The 20,720-nt window shown below is 52.4% G+C and overlaps 1 protein-coding gene across 5 annotated transcripts in view; it reads left to right on the forward strand.

Annotated features, from left to right (window-relative positions):
- The window catches only part of tulp3 (TUB like protein 3), a 48,351-nt gene that overhangs the window by 14,832 nt on the left and 12,799 nt on the right, over positions 1 to 20,720 (forward strand). For 2 of the 5 annotated variants that reach the window (XM_027163993.2, XM_047820054.1), the window contains exons 2-4: positions 15,123 to 15,164; positions 17,404 to 17,455; positions 17,591 to 17,790. In XM_027163993.2, coding sequence (XP_027019794.2) covers positions 17,614 to 17,790 — 177 coding nt within the window. In that variant the 5' untranslated portion in view covers positions 15,123 to 15,164; positions 17,404 to 17,455; positions 17,591 to 17,613. Of the gene's footprint in view, positions 1 to 14,867; positions 15,004 to 15,122; positions 15,165 to 17,403; positions 17,456 to 17,590; positions 17,791 to 20,720 lie in introns of those variants that run through there. The other 3 variants (XM_027163991.2, XM_027163990.2, XM_027163994.2) reach the window with 3 other exon arrangements.

Raw genomic sequence — 20,720 nt, forward strand, 5'->3', positions numbered from 1 at the left:
TGAGAGAGCGAGCGCGTGCGAGCGCGTGAGAGAGCGAGCGCGTGCGAGCGCGTGAGAGAGCGAGCGCGTGCGAGCGCGTGAGAGAGCGAGCGAGCGCGTGCGAGCGCGTGAGAGAGCGAGCGAGCGCGTGCGAGCGCGTGAGAGAGCGTGCGAGCGCGTGCGAGCGCGTGAGAGAGCGTGCGAGCGCGTGAGAGAGCGAGCGCGTGCGAGCGCGTGCGAGCGCGTGCGAGCGCGTGAGAGAGAGAGAGAGCGAGCGCGTGCGAGCGCGTGAGAGAGAGAGAGAGCGAGCGCGTGCGAGCGCGTGAGAGAGAGAGAGCGAGCGCGTGCGAGCGCGTGCGAGAGAGAGAGCGAGCGCGTGCGAGCGCGTGCGAGAGAGAGAGCGAGCGCGTGCGAGCGCGTGAGAGAGCGAGCGCGTGCGAGCGCGTGCGAGAGAGAGCGCGTGCGAGAGAGAGAGCGAGCGCGTGCGAGCGCGTGCGAGAGAGAGAGCGAGCGCGTGCGAGTGCGTGAGAGAGCGAGCGAGTGCGTGAGAGAGCAAGCGCGTGCGAGAGCGTGAGAGAGAGAGAGCGAGCACGTGCGAGCGCGTGAGAGAGAGAGAGAGCGAGCGCGTGCGAGCGCGTGAGAGAGAGAGAGCGAGCGCGTGCGAGAGAGAGAGCGAGCGCGTGCGAGCGCGTGAGAGAGAGAGCGAGCGCGTGAGAGAGAGAGAGCGAGCGCGTGCGAGCGCGTGAGAGAGAGAGAGCGAGCGCGTGCGAGTGCGTGAGAGGGATAGTGCGTGCGCGTGAGAGGGATAGTGCGTGCGCGTGAGAGGGATAGTGCGTGCGCGTGAGAGAGAGCGTGAGAGTGCGAGCGCATGAGAGAGAGAGCGTGAGAGTGCGAGCGTGAGAGGGATAGTGCGTGCGCGTGAGAGGGATAGTGCGTGTGAGTGCTTGAGAGAGAGAGAGCGCGCGTGAGAGAGAGAGCGCGCACGTGAGAGAGAGAGAGCGCGCGAGTGAGTGCGCGAGAGAGAGAGCGCTAGAGAGAGCGAGTGCGCGCGAGAGAGAGAGAGCGAGAGTGTGTGCGCGAGAGAGAGAGAGCGAGAGTGTGCGCGCGAGAGAGAGCGAGAGTGTGCGCGCGAGAGAGAGAGAGCGAGAGTGTGCGCGCGAGAGAGAGAGAGAGCGAGAGTGTGCGCGCGAGAGAGAGAGAGCGAGAGTGTGCGCGCGAGAGAGAGCGAGCGAGAGTGAGTGTGCGAGCGAGAGTGAGTGTGCGAGCGAGAGTGAGTGTGCGAGCGAGAGTGAGAGTGCACGAGAGAGTGCGTGAGAGAGAGAGCGTGTGAGTGCGCGCACGTGAGAGAGAGCGCATGAGAGAGAGAGTGCGTGAAAAAGAGAGAGCGCGTGTGAGTGCGTGGAAAAAGAGAGAGCGCGTGTGAGTGCGTGGAAAAAGAGAGAGCGCGTGTGAGTGCATGAAAGAGAGAGCGTGTGTGAGTGCATGAAAAAGAGAGGCCGCGTGTGAGTGCATGAAAGAGAGAGCGCGTGTGAGTGTGTGAAAGAGAGAGCGCGTGTGAGTGTGTGAAAAAGAGAGAGCGCGTGTGAGTGCGTGAAAAATCTAGAGATTTTTCACGCGAGTGATTTCTCACGTGCGAGAGAGAGCGAGCGCGTGCGAGCGCGTGAGAGAGCGAGCGCGTGCGAGCGCGTGCGAGAGAGAGAGCGAGCGCGTGCGAGCGCGTGCGAGAGAGAGAGAGAGCGAGAGTGTGCGCGCGAGAGAGAGCGAGCGAGAGTGAGTGTGCGAGCGAGAGTGAGTGTGCGAGCGAGAGTGAGAGTGCACGAGAGAGTGCGTGAGAGAGAGAGCGTGTGAGTGCGCGCACGTGAGAGAGAGCGCATGAGAGAGAGAGTGCGTGAAAAAGAGAGAGCGCGTGTGAGTGCGTGGAAAAAGAGAGAGCGCGTGTGAGTGCATGAAAGAGAGAGCGTGTGTGAGTGCATGAAAAAGAGAGGCCGCGTGTGAGTGCATGAAAGAGAGAGCGCGTGTGAGTGTGTGAAAGAGAGAGCGCGTGTGAGTGTGTGAAAAAGAGAGAGCGCGTGTGAGTGCGTGAAAAAGAGAGGCCGCGTGTGAGTGCGTGAAAGAGAGAGCGTGTGTGAGTGTGTGAAAAAGAGAGAGCGCGTGTGAGTGCGTGAAAAAGAGAGGCCGCGTGTGAGTGCGTGAGAGAGAGCGAGCGCGCGTGTGAGTGCGTGAGAGAGAGAGCGCGCGTGTGAGTGCGTGAGAGAGAGAGCGCGCGTGTGGGTGCGTGAGAGAGAGAGCGCGCGTGTGAGTGCGTGAGAGAGAGAGCGCGCGTGTGAGTGCGTGAGAGAGAGAGCGCGCGTGTGAGTGCGTGAGAGAGAGAGCGCGCGTGTGAGTGCGTGAGAGAGAGAGCGCGTGTGAGTGCGTGAGAGAGAGAGAGAGAGCGTGTGAGAGCGTGAGAGAGAGAGAGCACGTGTGAGTGCGTGAGAGAGAGAGAGAGAGAGTGCGTGAGAGAGAGAGAGTGTGCGAGAGTGTGAGAGCGAGAGTGAGTGTGCTAGAGAGAGAGCGCGTGCGTGACAGAGTGCGTGAGAGAGGGAGCGCGTGCGTGAGAGAGAGCGCGCACGTGAGAGAGAGCGCATGAGAGAGAGAGTGCGTGAAAAAGAAAGAGCGCGTGTGAGTGCGTGAAAAAGAGAGAGCGCGTGTGAGTGTGTGGAAAAAGAGAGAGCGCGCGTGAGTGTGTGGAAAAAGAGAGAGCGCGTGTGAGTGCATGAAAAAGAGAGATTGCGTGTGAGTGCGTGAAAGAGAGAGCGCGTGTGAGTGCATGAAAAAGAGAGGCCGCGTGTGAGTGCGTGAAAGAGAGAGCGCGTGTGAGTGTGTGAAAAAGAGAGAGCGCGTGTGAGTGCATGAAAAAGAGAGGCCGCGTGTGAGTGCGTGAAAGAGAGAGCGCGTGTGAGTGTGTGAAAAAGAGAGCGCGCGTGTGAGTGCATGAAAAAGAGAGGCCGCGTGTGAGTGCGTGAAAGAGAGAGCGCGTGCGTGAGAGAGTGCGCGCACGTGAGAGAGAGCGCATGAGAGAGAGAGTGCGTGAAAAAGAAAGAGCGCGTGTGAGTGCGTGAAAAAGCGAGAGCGCGTGTGAGTGTGTGGAAAAAGAGAGAGCGCGTGTGAGTGTGTTGAAAAAGAGAGAGCGCGTGTGAGTGCATGAAAAAGAGAGATTGCGTGTGAGTGCGTGAAAGAGAGAGCGCGTGTGAGTGCATGAAAAAGAGAGGCCGCGTGTGAGTGCGTGAAAGAGAGAGCGCGTGTGAGTGTGTGAAAAAGAGAGAGCGCGTGTGAGTGCATGAAAAAGAGAGGCCGCGTGTGAGTGCGTGAAAGAGAGAGCGCGTGTGAGTGTGTGAAAAAGAGAGGCCGCGTGTGAGTGCATGAAAAAGAGAGGCCGCGTGTGAGTGCGTGAAAGAGAGAGCGCGTGTGAGTGTGTGAGAGAGAGAGCGCGTGTGAGTGCGTGAGAGAGAGAGAGCGCGTGTGAGTGCGTGAGAGAGAGAGCGCGTGTGAGTGCATGAGAGAGAGAGCGCGTGTGAGTGTGTGAAAAAGAGAGAGCGCGTGTGAGTGCATGAAAAAGAGAGGCCGCGTGTGAGTGCGTGAAAGAGAGAGCGCGTGTGAGTGTGTGAAAAAGAGAGCGCGCGTGTGAGTGCATGAAAGAGAGGCCGCGTGTGAGTGCGTGAAAGAGAGAGCGCGTGCGTGAGAGAGTGCGCGCACGTGAGAGAGAGCGCATGAGAGAGAGAGTGCGTGAAAAAGAAAGAGCGCGTGTGAGTGCGTGAAAAAGAGAGAGCGCGTGTGAGTGTGTGGAAAAAGAGAGAGCGCGTGTGAGTGTGTGGAAAAAGAGAGAGCGCGTGTGAGTGCATGAAAAAGAGAGATTGCGTGTGAGTGCGTGAAAGAGAGAGCGCGTGTGAGTGCATGAAAAAGAGAGGCCGCGTGTGAGTGCGTGAAAGAGAGAGCGCGTGTGAGTGTGTGAAAAAGAGAGAGCGCGTGTGAGTGCATGAAAAAGAGAGGCCGCGTGTGAGTGCGTGAAAGAGAGAGCGCGTGTGAGTGTGTGAAAAAGAGAGCACGCGTGTGAGTGCATGAAAAAGAGAGGTCGCGTGTGAGTGCGTGAAAGAGAGAGCGCGTGTGAGTGTGTGAGAGAGAGAGCGCGTGTGAGCGCGTGTGAGTGCGTGAGAGAGAGAGCGCGTGTGAGTGCATGAGAGAGAGAGCGCGTGTGAGTGCGTGAGAGAGAGAGCGCGTGTGAGTCTGTGAGAGAGCGTGTGTGAGTCTGTGAGAGAGCGAGAGAGCGTGTGTGAGTGCGTGAGAGAGAGAGAGCGCGTGTGAGTGCGTGAGAGAGCGAGAGAGCGTGTGTGAGTCTGTGAGAGAGCGAGAGAGCGCGTGTGAGTGCGTGAGAGAGAGAGCCCGTGTGAGTGCGTGAGAGAGAGCGCGCGTGTGAGTGCGTGAGAGAGAGAGCGCGTGTGAGTGCGTGAGAGAGCGAGAGAGCGTGTGTGAGTCTGTGAGAGAGCGAGAGAGCGTGTGTGAGTGCGTGAGAGAGAGAGCGTGTGTGAGTGCGTGAGAGAGAGAGCGCGTGTGAGTGCGTGAGAGAGCGAGAGAGCGTGTGTGAGTCTGTGAGAGAGCGAGAGAGCGTGTGTGAGTGCGTGAGAGAGAGAGCGCGTGTGAGTGCGTGAGAGAGCGAGAGAGCGTGTGTGAGTCTGTGAGAGAGCGAGAGAGCGTGTGTGAGTGCGTGAGAGAGAGAGCGCGTGTGAGTGCGTGAGAGAGCGAGAGAGCGTGTGTGAGTCTGTGAGAGAGCGAGAGAGCGTGTGTGAGTGCGTGAGAGAGAGAGCGCGTGTGAGTGCGTGAGAGAGAGAGCGCGTGTGAGTGCGTGAGAGAGCGAGAGAGCGTGTGTGAGTCTGTGAGAGAGCGAGAGAGCGTGTGTGAGTGCGTGAGAGAGAGAGCGCGTGTGAGTGCGTGAGAGAGCGAGAGAGCGTGTGTGAGTCTGTGAGAGAGCGAGAGAGCGTGTGTGAGTGCGTGAGAGAGAGAGCGCGTGTGAGTGCGTGAGAGAGCGAGAGAGCGTGTGTGAGTCTGTGAGAGAGCGAGAGAGCGTGTGTGAGTGCGTGAGAGAGAGAGCGCGTGTGAGTGCGTGAGAGAGAGAGCGCGTGTGAGTGCGTGAGAGAGAGAGCGCGTGTGAGTGCGTGAGAGAGCGAGAGAGCGTGTGTGAGTCTGTGAGAGAGCGAGAGAGCGCGTGTGAGTGCGTGAGAGAGAGAGCGCGTGTGAGTGCGTGAGAGAGCGAGAGAGCGTGTGTGAGTCTGTGAGAGAGCGAGAGAGCGCGTGTGAGTGCGTGAGAGCGAGAGAGCGCGTGTGAGTGCGTGAGAGAGAGAGAGCGCGTGTGAGTGCGTGAGAGAGAGAGAGCGCGTGTGAGTGCGTGAGAGAGAGAGTGCGTGTGAGTGCGTGAGAGAGAGAGAGAGTGCGTGTGAGTGCGTGAGAGAGAGAGCGCGTGTGTGAGTGCGTGAGAGAGAGAGAGCGCGTGTGAGTGCGTGAGAGAGAGCGCGCGTGTGAGTGCGTGAGAGAGAGAGAGAGAGCGCGTGTGAGTGCATGAGAGAGAGAGCACGTGCGAGTGCGTGAGAAAGAGAGAGAGAGCGCGCGAGCGAGTGCGTGAGAGAGAGCGCGCGCGAGTGCGTGAGAGAGAGAGAGAGTGCGTGCGAGTGCGTGTGAGTGCGTGTGAGTGCGTGAGAGGTATAGTGCGTGCGAGTGCGTGAGAGGGATAGTGCGTGCGAGTGCGTGAGAGGGATAGTGCGTGCGAGTGCGTGAGAGGGATAGTGCGTGCGAGTGCGTGAGAGGGATAGTGCGTGCGCGTGAGAGGGATAGTGCGTGCGAGAGTGTGAGAGCGAGAGTGAGTGTGCTAGAGAGAGAGCGCGTGCGTGACAGAGTGCGTGAGAGAGAGTGCGAGCGCATGAGAGAGAGAGTGCGTGAAAAAGAGAGAGCGCGTGTGAGTGCGTGAAAAAGAGAGAGCGCGTGTGAGTGCGTGAAAAAGAGAGAGCGCGTGTGAGTGCGTGAAAAAGAGAGAGCGCGTGTGAGTGCGTGAAAAAGAGAGAGCGCGTGTGAGTGCGTGAAAAAGAGAGAGCGCGTGTGAGTGCGTGGAAAAAGAGAGAGCGCGTGTGAGTGCATGAAAAAGAGAGACTGCGTGTGAGTGCGTGAAAGAGAGAGCGCGTGTGAGTGCATGAAAAAGAGAGGCCGCGTGTGAGTGCGTGAAAGAGAGAGCGCGTGTGAGTGCGTGAAAGAGAGAGCGCGTGTGAGTGTGTGAAAGAGAGAGCGCGTGTGAGTGTGTGAAAAAGAGAGAGCGCGTGTGAGTGCGTGAGAGAGAGAGCGCGTGTGAGTGCGTGAGAGAGAGAGCGCGTGTGAGTGCGTGAGAGAGCGAGAGAGCGCGTGTGAGTGCGTGAGAGAGCGAGAGAGCGCGTGTGAGTGCGTGAGAGAGCGAGAGAGCGCGTGTGAGTGCGTGAGAGAGAGAGAGCGCGTGTGAGTGCGTGAGAGAGAGAGCGTGCGTGTGAGTGCGTGAGAGAGAGCGCGCGTGTGAGTGCGTGAGAGAGAGCGTGCGTGTGAGTGCGTGAGAGAGAGAACGCGTGTGAGTGCGTGAGAGAGAGAGAACGCGTGTGAGTGCATGAGAGAGAGCGCGTTTGAGTGCGTGAGAGAGAGCGCGCGTGTGAGTGCGTGAGAGAGAGAGAGCGCGTGTGAGTGCGTGAGAGAGAGAGCGCGTGTGAGTGCGTGAGAGAGAGAGCGCGTGTGAGTGCGTGAGAGAGAGAGCGCGTGTGAGTGCGTGAGAGAGAGAGCGCGTGTGAGTGCGTGAGAGTGAGAGAGCGCGTGTGAGTGCGTGAGAGAGCGAGAGAGCGCGTGTGAGTCTGTGAGAGAGCGAGAGAGCGCGTGTGAGTGCGTGAGAGAGCGAGCGCGTGTGAGTGCGTGAGAGAGCGAGAGAGCGTGTGTGAGTCTGTGAGAGAGCGAGAGAGCGCGTGTGAGTGCGTGAGAGAGAGAGCGCGTGTGAGTGCGTGAGAGAGAGAGCGCGTGTGAGTGCGTGAGAGAGAGAGCGCGTGTGAGTGCGTGAGAGAGAGAGAGCGCGTGTGAGTCTGTGAGAGAGCGAGAGAGCGCGTGTGAGTGCGTGAGAGAGCGAGAGAGCGTGTGTGAGTCTGTGAGAGAGCGAGAGAGCGTGTGTGAGTGCGTGAGAGAGAGAGAGCGCGTGTGAGTCTGTGAGAGAGCGAGAGAGCGCGTGTGAGTGCGTGAGAGAGCGAGAGAGCGCGTGTGAGTGCGTGAGAGAGCGAGAGAGCGTGTGTGAGTGCGTGAGAGAAAGAGCGCGCGTGTGAGTGCGTGAGAGAAAGAGAGCGCGCGTGTGAGTGCGTGAGAGAGAGAGCGCGTGTGAGTGCGTGAGAGAGAGAGTGTGCGAGAGCGTGCGAGCGAGAGTGAGTGTGCTAGAGAGAGAGCGCGTGCGTGACAGAGTGCGTGAGAGAGAGAGCGCGTGCGTGACAGTGCGTGAGAGAGAGAGAGTGTGTGTGAGAGAGTGCGCGCACGTGAGAGAGCGCATGAGAGAGAGTGCGTGAAAAAGAGAGAGCAGTGTGAGTGCATGAAAAAGAGAGAGCGCGTGTGAGTGCGTGGAAAAAGAGAGAGCGCGTGTGAGTGCATGAAAAAGAGAGAGCGCGTGTGAGTGCGTGAAAGAGAGAGCGCGTGTGAGTGCATGAAAAAGAGAGACCGCGTGTGAGTGCGTGAAAGAGAGAGCGCGTGTGAGTGCATGAAAAAGAGAGGCTGTGTGTGAGAGAGAGCGCATGAGAGAGAGTGCACGCACGCGCGCGTGAGAGAGAGTGCGCCCACGTGAGAGAGAGAGAGAGCGCGCGTGTCAGTGCGTGAGAGAGAGCGCGCGTGTGAGTGCGTGAGAGAGAGAGAGCGCGTGTGAGTGCGTGAGAGAGAGAGCGCGTGTGAGTGCGTGAGAGAGCGCGTGAGAGAGTGCACGTGTGAGTGCGTGAAAGAGAGAGCGCGTGTGAGGGCATGAAAAAGAGAGACCGCGTGTGAGTGCGTGAAAGAGGGAGCGCGTGTGAGTGCATGAAAAAGAGAGGCTGCGTGTGAGTGCATGAAAAAGAGAGCGCGTGTGAGTGCGTGAGAGAGAGAGAGCGCGTGTGAGTGCGTGAGAGAGAGAGAGCGCGTGTGAGTGCGTGAGAGAGAGAGAGCGCGTGTGAGTGCGTGAGAGAGCGAGAGAGCGCGTGTGAGTGCGTGAGAGAGCGCGTGTGAGTGCGTGAGAGAGAGAGAGCGCGCGTGTGAGTGCGTGAGAGAGAGCGCGCGTGTGAGTGCGTGAGAGAGAGCGCGCGTGTGAGTGCGTGAGAGAGAGCGCGCGTGTGAGTGCGTGAGAGAGAGCGCGCGTGTGAGTGCGTGAGAGAGAGAGAACGCGTGTGAGTGCGTGAGAGAGAGAGAACGCGTGTGAGTGCATGAGAGAGAACGCGTGTGAGTGCGTGAGAGAGAGAGAACGCGTGTGAGTGCATGAGAGAGAGCGCGTTTGAGTGCGTGAGAGAGAGAGCGCGCGTGTGAGTGCGTGAGAGAGAGAGCGCGCGTGTGAGTGCGTGAGAGAGAGAGCGCGCGTGTGAGTGCGTGAGAGAGAGAGCGCGCGTGTGAGAGAGAGAGAGAGCGCGCGTGTGAGTGCGTGAGAGAGAGTGCGTGTGAGTGCGTGAGAGAGAGAGCGCGTGTGTGAGTGCGTGAGAGAGAGAGAGCGCGTGAGAGTGCGTGAGAGAGAGCGCGCGTGTGAGTGCGTGAGAGAGAGCGCGCGTGTGAGTGCGTGAGAGAGAGAGAGAGCGCGCGTGTGAGTGCGAGAGAGAGAGAGCACGTGCGAGTGCGTGAGAGAGAGAGAGAGTGCGAGTGCGTGAGAGAGAGAGAGAGCGCACGTGCGAGTGCGTGAGAGAGAGCGCACGCGAGTGCGTGAGAGAGAGAGAGCGCGAGCGCGCGCGAGTGCGTGAGAGAGAGAGCGAGTGCGTGCGAGTGCGTGCGAGTGCCTGAGAGGGATAGTGCGTGTGCGTGAGAGGGATAGTGCGTGTGAGTGCTTGAGAAAGAGAGAGCGCGAGTGTGCGAGAGAGAGCGCATGAGAGAGAGTGCACGCACGCGCGCGTGAGAGAGAGTGCGCCCACGTGAGAGAGAGAGAGAGCGCGCGTGTCAGTGCGTGAGAGAGAGCGCGCGTGTGAGTGCGTGAGAGAGAGAGAGCGCGTGTGAGTGCGTGAGAGAGAGCGCGCGTGTGAGTGCGTGAGAGAGCGCGTGAGAGAGTGCACGTGCGTGTGAGTGCATGAGAGAGAGCACGCGTGTGAGTGCGTGAGAGAGAGAGAGCGCGTGTGAGTGCGTGAGAGAGAGAGAGCGCGTGTGAGTGCGTGAGAGAGAGAGAGAGCGCGTGTGAGTGCATGAGAGAGAGCACGCGTGTGAGTGCGTGAGAGAGAGAGAGCGCGTGTGAGTGCGTGAGAGAGAGAGAGCGCGTGTGAGTGCATGAGAGAGAGCACGCGTGTGAGTGCGTGAGAGAGAGAGAGCGCGTGTGAGTGCGTGAGAGAGAGAGAGAGCGCGTGTGAGTGCATGAAAAAGAGAGACCGCGTGTGAGTGCGTGAAAGAGAGAGCGCGTGTGAGTGCATGAAAAAGAGAGGCTGTGTGTGAGAGAGAGCGCATGAGAGAGAGTGCACGCACGCGCGCGTGAGAGAGAGTGCGCCCACGTGAGAGAGAGAGAGAGCGCGCGTGTCAGTGCGTGAGAGAGAGCGCGCGTGTGAGTGCGTGAGAGAGAGAGAGCGCGTGTGAGTGCGTGAGAGAGAGAGCGCGTGTGAGTGCGTGAGAGAGCGCGTGAGAGAGTGCACGTGTGAGTGCGTGAAAGAGAGAGCGCGTGTGAGGGCATGAAAAAGAGAGACCGCGTGTGAGTGCGTGAAAGAGGGAGCGCGTGTGAGTGCATGAAAAAGAGAGGCTGCGTGTGAGTGCATGAAAAAGAGAGCGCGTGTGAGTGCGTGAGAGAGAGAGAGCGCGTGTGAGTGCGTGAGAGAGAGAGAGCGCGTGTGAGTGCGTGAGAGAGAGAGAGCGCGTGTGAGTGCGTGAGAGAGCGAGAGAGCGCGTGTGAGTGCGTGAGAGAGCGCGTGTGAGTGCGTGAGAGAGAGAGAGCGCGCGTGTGAGTGCGTGAGAGAGAGCGCGCGTGTGAGTGCGTGAGAGAGAGCGCGCGTGTGAGTGCGTGAGAGAGAGCGCGCGTGTGAGTGCGTGAGAGAGAGCGCGCGTGTGAGTGCGTGAGAGAGAGAGAACGCGTGTGAGTGCGTGAGAGAGAGAGAACGCGTGTGAGTGCATGAGAGAGAACGCGTGTGAGTGCGTGAGAGAGAGAGAACGCGTGTGAGTGCATGAGAGAGAGCGCGTTTGAGTGCGTGAGAGAGAGAGCGCGCGTGTGAGTGCGTGAGAGAGAGAGCGCGCGTGTGAGTGCGTGAGAGAGAGAGCGCGCGTGTGAGTGCGTGAGAGAGAGAGCGCGCGTGTGAGAGAGAGAGAGAGCGCGCGTGTGAGTGCGTGAGAGAGAGTGCGTGTGAGTGCGTGAGAGAGAGAGCGCGTGTGTGAGTGCGTGAGAGAGAGAGAGCGCGTGTGAGTGCGTGAGAGAGAGCGCGCGTGTGAGTGCGTGAGAGAGAGCGCGCGTGTGAGTGCGTGAGAGAGAGAGAGAGAGCGCGTGCGAGTGCATGAGAGAGAGAGCACGTGCGAGTGCGTGAGAGAGAGAGAGAGTGCGAGTGCGTGAGAGAGAGAGAGAGCGCACGTGCGAGTGCGTGAGAGAGAGCGCACGCGAGTGCGTGAGAGAGAGAGAGCGCGAGCGCGCGCGAGTGCGTGAGAGAGAGAGCGAGTGCGTGCGAGTGCGTGCGAGTGCCTGAGAGGGATAGTGCGTGTGCGTGAGAGGGATAGTGCGTGTGAGTGCTTGAGAAAGAGAGAGCGCGAGTGTGCGAGAGAGAGCGCATGAGAGAGAGTGCACGCACGCGCGCGTGAGAGAGAGTGCGCCCACGTGAGAGAGAGAGAGAGCGCGCGTGTCAGTGCGTGAGAGAGAGCGCGCGTGTGAGTGCGTGAGAGAGAGAGAGCGCGTGTGAGTGCGTGAGAGAGAGCGCGCGTGTGAGTGCGTGAGAGAGCGCGTGAGAGAGTGCACGTGCGTGTGAGTGCATGAGAGAGAGCACGCGTGTGAGTGCGTGAGAGAGAGAGAGCGCGTGTGAGTGCGTGAGAGAGAGAGAGCGCGTGTGAGTGCGTGAGAGAGAGAGAGAGCGCGTGTGAGTGCATGAGAGAGAGCACGCGTGTGAGTGCGTGAGAGAGAGAGAGCGCGTGTGAGTGCGTGAGAGAGAGAGAGCGCGTGTGAGTGCATGAGAGAGAGCACGCGTGTGAGTGCGTGAGAGAGAGAGAGCGTGCGTGTGAGTGCGTGAGAGAGAGAGCGCGCGTGTGAGTGCGTGAGAGAGAGAGCGCGCGTGTGAGTGCGTGAGAGAGAGAGCGCGCGTGTGAGTGCGTGAGAGAGAGAGCGCGCGTGTGAGTGCGTGAGAGAGAGAGCGCGCGTGTGAGTGCGTGAGAGAGAGAGCGCGCGTGTGAGTGCGTGAGAGAGAGAGCGCGCGTGTGAGTGCGTGAGAGAGAGAGCGCGCGTGTTTGTGCGTGAGAGAGAGATTGCATGTGAGTGCGTGTGAGAGAGAGAGAGAGAGAGCGCGCGTGTGAGTGCGTGAGAGAGAGAGTGCGTGTGAGTGCGTGAGAGAGAGTGCGTGTGAGTGCGTGAGAGAGAGAGCGCGTGTGTGAGTGCGTGAGAGAGAGAGAGCGCGTGTGAGTGCGTGAGAGAGAGCGCGCGTGTGAGTGCGTGAGAGAGAGAGAGCGCGTGTGAGTGCATGAGAGAGAGAGCACGTGCGAGTGCGTCAGAGAGAGAGAGAGTGCGCGTGCGAGTGCGTGAGAGAGAGCGCACGCGAGTGCGTGAGAGAGAGCGTGAGAGAGAGCGCGAGCGAGCGCGAGTGCGTGAGAGAGAGCGCGAGTGCGCGCGAGTGCGTGAGAGAGAGAGAGAGAGAGCGAGTGCGTGCGAGTGCGTGCGAGTGCCTGAGAGGGATAGTGCGTGCGAGTGCGTGAGAGGGATAGTGCGTGCGAGTGCGTGAGAGGGATAGTGCGTGCGAGTGCGTGAGAGGGATAGTGCGTGCGAGTGCGTGAGAGGGATAGTGCGTGCGAGTGCGTGAGAGGGATAGTGCGTGCGAGTGCGTGAGAGGGATAGTGCGTGCGAGTGCGTGAGAGGGATAGTGCGTGCGCGTGAGAGGGATAGTGCGTGTGCGTGACAGAGGGATAGTGCGTGCGCGCGAGAGAGAGCGTGAGAGTGCGAGCGTGCGAGAGAGTGCGCGCGTGAGAGAGGGTGCGCACGCGTGAGAGGGATAGTGCGTGTGAGTGCTTGATAAAGAGAGAGCGCGAGTGTGCGAGAGAGAGCACATGAGAGAGAGTGCACGCACGCGCGCGTGAGAGAGAGTGCGCCCACGAGAGAGAGAGAGCGCGCGTGTCAGTGCGTGAGGGAGAGCGCGCGTGTGAGTGCGTGAGAGAGAGAGAGCGCGTGTGAGTGCGTGAGAGAGAGCGCGCGTGTGAGTGCGTGAGAGAGAGCGCGCGTGTGAGTGCGTGAGAGAGAGAGAGCGCGTGTGAGTGCGTGAGAGAGAGAGCGCGCGTGTGAGTGCGTGAGAGAGAGAGCGCGTGTGAGTGCGTGAGAGAGCGCGTGTGAGTCTGTGAGAGAGCGAGAGAGCGTGTGTGAGTGCGTGAGAGAGAGAGAGTGCGCGTGTGAGTGCGTGAGAGAGAGCGCGCGTGTGAGTGCGAGAGAGAGAGAGTGCGCGTGTGAGTGCGTGAGAGAGAGAACGCGTGTGAGTGCGTGAGAGAGAGCGCGTGTGAGTGCGTGAGAGAGAGCGCGCGTGTGAGTGCGAGAGAGAGAGTGCGCGTGTGAGTGCGTGAGAGAGAGAGTGCGCGTGTGAGTGCGTGAGAGAGTGCGTGAGAGAGTGCACGTGCGTGTGAGAGAGAGTGCGTGTGAGTGCGTGTGAGAGAGTGAGTGTGAGAGAGAGAATGAGTGAGAGAGAGCGAGTGTGTAAGTATGGTGTTAACCTTCAGATACAATACAAAGAATCTTTTCTTTGTTGCTGTGGATCACTACGTTTTTATTGATTTACTGATGAACAGGTGTGTGTGTGTATGTATGTGCTTGTGCGCGCGTGTGTGTGTGTGTGTGTGTGTGTGTGTGTGTGTATGTGCTTGTGCGCGTGTGTGTGTGTGTGTGAGTGTGTGTGAGACCTGTACTCTTTTGGGATTTCTACTGGAACTTTTTCCATTCTGGTCTTGTTTTGCTCAGCTGAGTTTAACTAATTACACCCGGAGGTGTCTAGCCGACACAGAAACGTGAGCGATGTACACACTAGTACGCAGAAAGCCGTGCCCAAAGGTGTGCGTGCGTCTCCCAGCAACGATACGATGCTCCCGCTGGTGGTTTCTTTGTTTGGAAACCATCTCTCCTCTGCACACTCTGTAACAGAACACGAGTGAAATTAGTGCTATTAGACGCTGATGATGATGAACAACAAGCGGCGCTGTGGTGAAATACTCACCAAAAAATTTCAGTGCAGGAGGCATTAATATGTTTATGGAGATGTTAGAAACCAAAGATTTTGGATTTTATCAGACGCATGTAGATGATGGTGATTCTCATGATCACTGAGTGGGTTTTTTCTATAGTAAAGTTAGTTTTACAGTTTTCCCGGATGTCCAAAGGAGGTTTGACAGGTGTTGTTGCCATAGTGATAGCCAAAGCTCAGGGGAGGGGGAGGATGAAGCAGGGAGAGCAGGTGAGGCTGTCTGATCTCAGTCGCCTGAGTACTGTACTCTCTCTCAAGCTCACTCACTCACACGTGCCATGGATCCAGTGAAAACGTCCTCTCGGGCAGCCTACAGCCGCTGGTCATACAGGTATATGTGCACATCCTGTGCTCTAGTGTCTCTAGCCTCTTTTAATGCTTCCGCTAATGTTTCTCTAGCTAAAAGGTTGTTGAGCTGCTTTGGAACTAATCGTGATTAATGTCATAAACTTGACCTAAAATATAGCAGAAACAAACTAATTTCTGAAAAAGAAAAAGTTTGCAAAAGAAATTATAAAATGTAGATTCCTAAAATGTTTATTTTTTTGTTTGCAAGCGATCAGAATTTTCAGTGGTGTCAAAAAAATCGGAGACTCGGTTAGAAATTTTAAATTTGTTTTATTTAAACTTCGACATAAATTCGACATGAAAGGATTTTCAAAATCTTGACTGTAAGCAGTTTCATATCAGAGCTCAAAGACGTAAAAGTTTCTAGGTTTTTCCCTCGTGTCTAATCTCATCTCCGGTATACGGGTGTGATTTGTTTAGTGAAGTTCAGGCAGCTCAGAGGTCACACTAGCATTAAGGCTTAAAGAAGATGAACCAAATACTAAGAAACTAAGAAAGATAATTTCATTATCATGCTGTCGAGTTAAAAGTAACGAGTAATGAGTCACGTGCAGTTTGAGCCCGTCTGCTCTGTCATTCAGCATCACACAGCAATTTATTGGTCATTTTCTCTCACGCTATTGTCGACGTCCGGGCTAAAAATGCAGCATCCGGATCAGATAGTATCGTTCTGCTTCTTGCCCATGCTAAACGGAGGAGAGTTAGTTTGGTTTCCGTGTGGATGTGAGTGTAATTAGGTCGAGGATGTGCGCACGTCAAACTGTCCCCTCTGGGTATTGTTCAGTTTCCCAGCAGGTGTACGGCTCGAGGCTAAGGGCAGCTCCAGACTTTTTTTTTTCTTTCTATTTTTTTAGGCCATAGGTATCCATGGCTACCAAGTGGGTGTCACAACAACGAGTCGTGTGTCCTCTGTGTCACACACACACACACACACACACACACACACACACACACACACACACCATGAAACATTTATACAGCGAAGCCTTAAGTCTACACACAGCACCATTGTTTTAGAGGAGAATCCAGGCAGAATGTTAGGCTCGGCACAAAAAGCAGAAAGGTACAGGAGAGGAACATTGTTCTGCTGCTCTAGTGAGCGAACAACAGACGAAGCCTCACTAACTTCATCTGTTGTGTTTGTCCCTTTCATGTTTGTCCGCCATGACCTTGGGAACAAAGACCCTCCAGCTCGAGCAGCTTTACCTCCACCGCCACTGCCAGGTGAGCCTCACACACACACACACACACACACACACACACACACACACACACACATATATATATATCATGCATCAAGGTAGAAGTTTCAGTGTGAAATTGTGTAGGAGCGATGAGTAAAAAAACAAATTCTTCCTCTCAAATGATTTTTAACCAATAATCATGCTTTCCAGAAATAATAATAATAGACAAAATAAAGAATTAACACTTTATATACTGATATATTCTATTTTTTTTTTTAATAAATGACAATTACACACGACACCTTTACCTAGTGTCTGTTTCAGGCAGATATTAGGAATAGAGGATGGATATCAGAAACCTTCTTAACACTTTTCATTTATCCTGTAACATGGTTAAACACATGTGGACATCAATATATGGGATGTGGTAGCTTAGTGGTTAAGGTGTTGGGCTACTGATTGGAAGGTTATGGGTTCGAACCCCAGGTCCACAAAGCTGCCACTGGTGGGCCCCTGAGCAAGCCTTAACCCTCAGTTTCTCAGTTGTAAGTCACTCTGGATGCTAAATGCCACTGAATGGTTCTTCCCCCAAACTGTTAGAAGGGACACGGTTGTATAGGATGACTTCCGTACCGGAGCATCCTAGTTTACCTGGAACTACGAAGCCCAGTCCAACATGCTCATCTTTGCTGTAATAACTGATGTTACATACCCAATATTGTGATGCATTCTTTAAGGTTTTCAAGTTCAATTCCATACAACGTTATCAGTTTTGCTCTTTTAACGTGAGAGGAACCTTGCATAACAGTTTAAAAAACCCCGATATCACATCAGTATTTAGATATAACGGAGCAGGTACACCGTACTAAAGGTTTTTCGATTTCTTGAAGCCATTTTTACACCTTCAGCGACCAGCCGGATGACTTAACAATTGGAAGGCGAACAATTTGGGATTTTTCATGCCCATATTTTCAGATTTTGCATCAGATTTTTAGTTACTCCTCATTCCTCTTATTTATTTACCTTTATTTTACCAGGAAGTCTCATTGAGATAAAAAATCTTGATGTCATCTCTTTTTTTTTAATTATTTATCTATCAATCAATCAATCAATCATATTTTTGAAGTACACCAATTCCTTTTCCAGAAAAACACCTTCCCAGCATGATGCTGCTACCCCATGATTCATTTGTGGGATGGTGTGGTTACTTAAAAAAACCTTTATTCCTCCATACAAAGCCCAAGTGCCGAAGTGATGCAGAAGAGCCGAAGTGATGTTCGCTGTGATATATGTGGAACATAGTAAAGAAGAGTCAATGAATAAGCTTGTAGGAAGTGCAGACTACATTATCCTCTGAAGTTAAAGGCTAAAGTTGTCAGTGGAGCCATTCTATAACACAAAAGCCGCAGCACGGATCGAGACCTCAAGCCCAAATAAATCACCTGGAGACCACGTGGGTGGATCTACACTGCTGTTCCCACGGTCTGTTTTGTGCTCGGGTCTTCATCATTGAACACGACGGAAGGAATTTAATGTTAATGTAGAATGAATTCAGACAGTATACTGATGCTTATCCAAGCTGCCCAAAATTCCTGATTCAACAATCGCACTTTACTATATGGTGAACACAAAGGTTTTTTATTTATAATCCCACCATACAGGATCACCAGGGTGAGGATGAGTTCCCTTTTGAATCCGGTTCCTCTCAAGGTTTATTCCTCATATCGCCACAGGGTATTTTTCCAAAACCACAATTTGAAACTTTATGTCCATTGTTAAAAGCGCTAAAATTGAATTTGAATTGAAATATATCGTAATAAACACACAAGATCACCAGACATTGGGTTAAGACTATATTTAAGACTATCGTTTTAGGTTTGAACTCAACAACATATGAACCAAATCTCAGAGGTACTATTGAATTGTACCTTAAGGACCGCAGAGTCTTTTTGTTACTGATCCAGCAAGTTGTCTGAAACCCAACAGCCCTGAAATGTTAATGAATGCAGAGATATCAGTGTTAGTGTTCTACTTTTGGTCCAGTACTAAGGCTGTATATAAAATAATGCTTGTCATCATGATTTAACTGAAGCATAAGGAATGTTTTTTATTTATCTATCTATCTATCTATCTATCTATCTATCTATCTATCTATCTATCTATCTATCTATCTATCTATCTATCTATCTATCTATCTATCTATCTATCTATCTATCTATCTATCTATCTATCTATCTATCTATCTATCTATCTATCTATCTATCTATTTATTTCCGCAGTTCCCTGAATGATGACAGCAATAGCTTGAGACAGCAGAAGCTGGAGAAACAGGTGAGGATTCAGTGGTCACTGTATGTTCCTCCTCCTTGCCTAAAAAAAAAAAATTCACAGTTCTCCACAGATTTTCCACTAATCGTGTAAGATATGTGGAGAAATAACAACCTGTAGCTCTTCTTTTCTGGGAAGGTTTTTCTACAAGATGTTGGAGCATGGCTGAGGGGATTAGTGATCATTCAGCTACAAGAGCATTGTTGAGATCAGGCACTGATGTACTGTATGTCTGGGGATCAGTCGGTGTTCCAGTTCATCCCAAAGGTGTTGAGTCAGGGCTCTATACAGGACACACCTCAACCATAAAACACCTCACATGGAGCTCAGGGGCATGTGTAAGTCTCTATTGATTAATACACTGGTTCACTAGGCTACAGACTTAGGATACCATCAACCTAAGACTCTGTTAATCTTTTTTTTTTTTTTTTGGTAAAACATACACATACAACAAACAAGGAAAAAAGTGCTAGTTCAAGTGTTTCAGGAAGTGGTAGGTAGCCGAACCCGAATACGGTATTCGAAAAGGCACAAATAGTGTGTGTTTTACAAATACTTATTTCGAACAAATACTTAAAAAAAAATTTGTATTCGAGAACAAGAAAAACTTTATATCAAAAAGCTGCGTTTTCTCATGAGACCACAGTGCAGCCAGCATGAGTGAGTGAGTGACATTCAGGAGGGGGGGCACAGGCTGCTCACACAGCAACAGAGATGTCTCGACTGAGGGGAAAAAGACTTCACTGCATCACTATTTTTGTTGAATAGATTTTTGTACTTTAACTGGCTTCCGGGGGCAGTTCATATCTTTCGGGAAGCGGAGTTTGATCGGGAGATTATTTCATTACGCTGCATTATTGACGTCTGCATTCGGGTTCTCTTATGTTCACTCTGTTTACGTACAGTAGCTCTGTTAGCTCGGTAATTTAGACAATAGGTTGTTGACGGAATAACGTTAACGTTCGGTTAAAAAGGATAAACAATGCTTGTGTAGTTGTGTCAAAGTGTATGCACGTGTGGGAGTTACAGTATATGGTACGTTTAAGTTACTCGGTCTTTTGCAGGCAGCAAGATGTAGGCTATAGGCTACATCTTGAAAAGATGAAAAGAGTGTGGCTGCTGCTGAGCCATCTCTTGGTCCTCCACCAGCCAAAAAAAACTTGCTCAAGTTCTGTGTGGAAGCATTTATCTTCTTCCAAGTGAAATATGGTTAAGTTATGGTTAACATAAAACATATAAATAATAAATAAAAACAAAAGGAATTAAAAACATAAAAAAACCTTTGTGTCCTTTTTTTGGCAGACAGTTGACAATAGCATTGCTGTATCTTTTAGTATTAAATAGAATACAACTTTTATTCCCCAGTCAGGGGTTGATAAAGTTTAGTTCTTGGAATTCTGTGCATTAGAAAGAAGTTCTTTCAGAAGAAGAACAGTTCTATGAAGTATTATTTTTTTTTTAAATTCTGTCTGTTCAGCATCCTCAAACAAGGACGGGTGGTGGTGGGGTTCGTAATGTTCACAATGGTATTTTATTAGTTGTTGGTTTAACCATGGATGAGGTAATGGCTGTTATGTTATTTTATTTTCAATGATGTTCCTTGTTACATGTTTAAAAACATCAACCAATATTGGATATTCATAATTATTATAATGAATATAATTAAAGAATACTTACACTATAACGTAAATTAGAAGTGTAACGCAAAAAAACTGGATTTTTACGCCTATTTTGAATTTTACTCGAATACAAATACAAATACTTTTACCCCCTCAACAAATACAAATACAGATACAAATACTGGCTGCTTTGCACACCCCTACTTCTTACCCTAAGCCTGGGGGGAACAGTCGAGCGGTGCCGGTAGCTGTAGTCCAGTCTTGAAATGACAAGAGTCTGAACAAGTACCTGAGCAGCCTGTGTGGACAAAAATGGCCGAATATTAGTTAGCATGTGTGCTTTTAAAGGTTTTCAGCTCTATAGGTCTTGGTTTTTCTTAAATGTTTAACTAGATGATTGCATTGTGTAGGAGAGAGATACAGTAAGTGTAAAGTCAATGTGCAGGTCAGTGTGTGTTTGTTTGTGCTTGTAAGTTAATGTATTCTGATAATACTGTTGTTTGCTGCATCCTTTTCAGTGCCAAATCCTGGCCTATTGTGACCATAGCCAAGTGGGTCATCTGGAAAATTTTATCAGATTATTTGATATATTTAGATCCATAATGGTAACACCATATGGGGCTGTAGCTAGTTTTGCTATAACAGCTTTCTACTGGTTTGTTTGTTCTTCTTTCGGCTGGTCCCTGTTCTGGGTCTCCACAGCGGATCACATGGTCCGCATATTAGATTCGGCACAGTTTTTATGCCAGATGCCCTTCCTGACACAAACCTCCCGTTTTTATCCTGGCTTGGGACTGGCACTGAGATTTAACTCTTCAGTGGCTAGATTAGCCCCCTGCTCGGGAATCAAGCCCATGCCATGGCAATAAGAGCCCGAGATCCTACTGATGGACCCCCAGAAGGCTAAGCAGCTTTCTACTGGTAAAACCATTTATTCCTATATGTAACCACATGTATAAATATAGCAATTTATTTAACCCACTCCTGGGAATATGAATAGAGCAGCACCTAAAGCTCTATTATACATGTACAGTAGGGAGTTCTATTAATCCTGACCTTTTGTCTTTATGCACAGATTTTGTGAGCATGTCTCTGTTGCTGGTTGCAGGGAATCTGTCCTAAAGTCAAATCAACCACAAATCTAACAGCAACTGTCTTGTTCTCAAAATTGATGCATCTTACAGTATGTATTGTTAGGGTATAAATAAAAATGAATTTTCTTAGCATCCTGGTGTGAATTTGACATGGATACACCTGCATATAGAAAGGATTTCCTTCTATATTTTTGCATGTTACTTTTTTCTGCTATTTTAGTATAATAATGAAGACTTGAACACTGTGTAGTAGAAGTAGCACCTATGGAATCAAACGACTCCTAAAGGTGTCCGACAAGTCAAAACTCCTCAATAATTTTGGAGGAAGCACACAAGTGGGTTTGATGGTTAATTGTCCGCATACGTTTAGCCATTGTGGTAATTTCATCTTTTCTTATTGAGGAACCGTTCTTTACTTTAGAATATCTATAAAGGTGAAATATATATATCTATAAAGCAGCGATATTTATTCACTAGAATACAGAATGTATCTTCTACTCCCAGCTTTGGTTACGAGAGAGAGAAAAAAAGAATAAAAACGAGGGCTTAGACTTC

The sequence above is a fragment of the Tachysurus fulvidraco genome, chromosome 10 (assembly GCF_022655615.1).
Source record: "Tachysurus fulvidraco isolate hzauxx_2018 chromosome 10, HZAU_PFXX_2.0, whole genome shotgun sequence".
In the NCBI taxonomy this organism is placed as follows: Eukaryota; Metazoa; Chordata; class Actinopteri; order Siluriformes; family Bagridae; genus Tachysurus; species Tachysurus fulvidraco.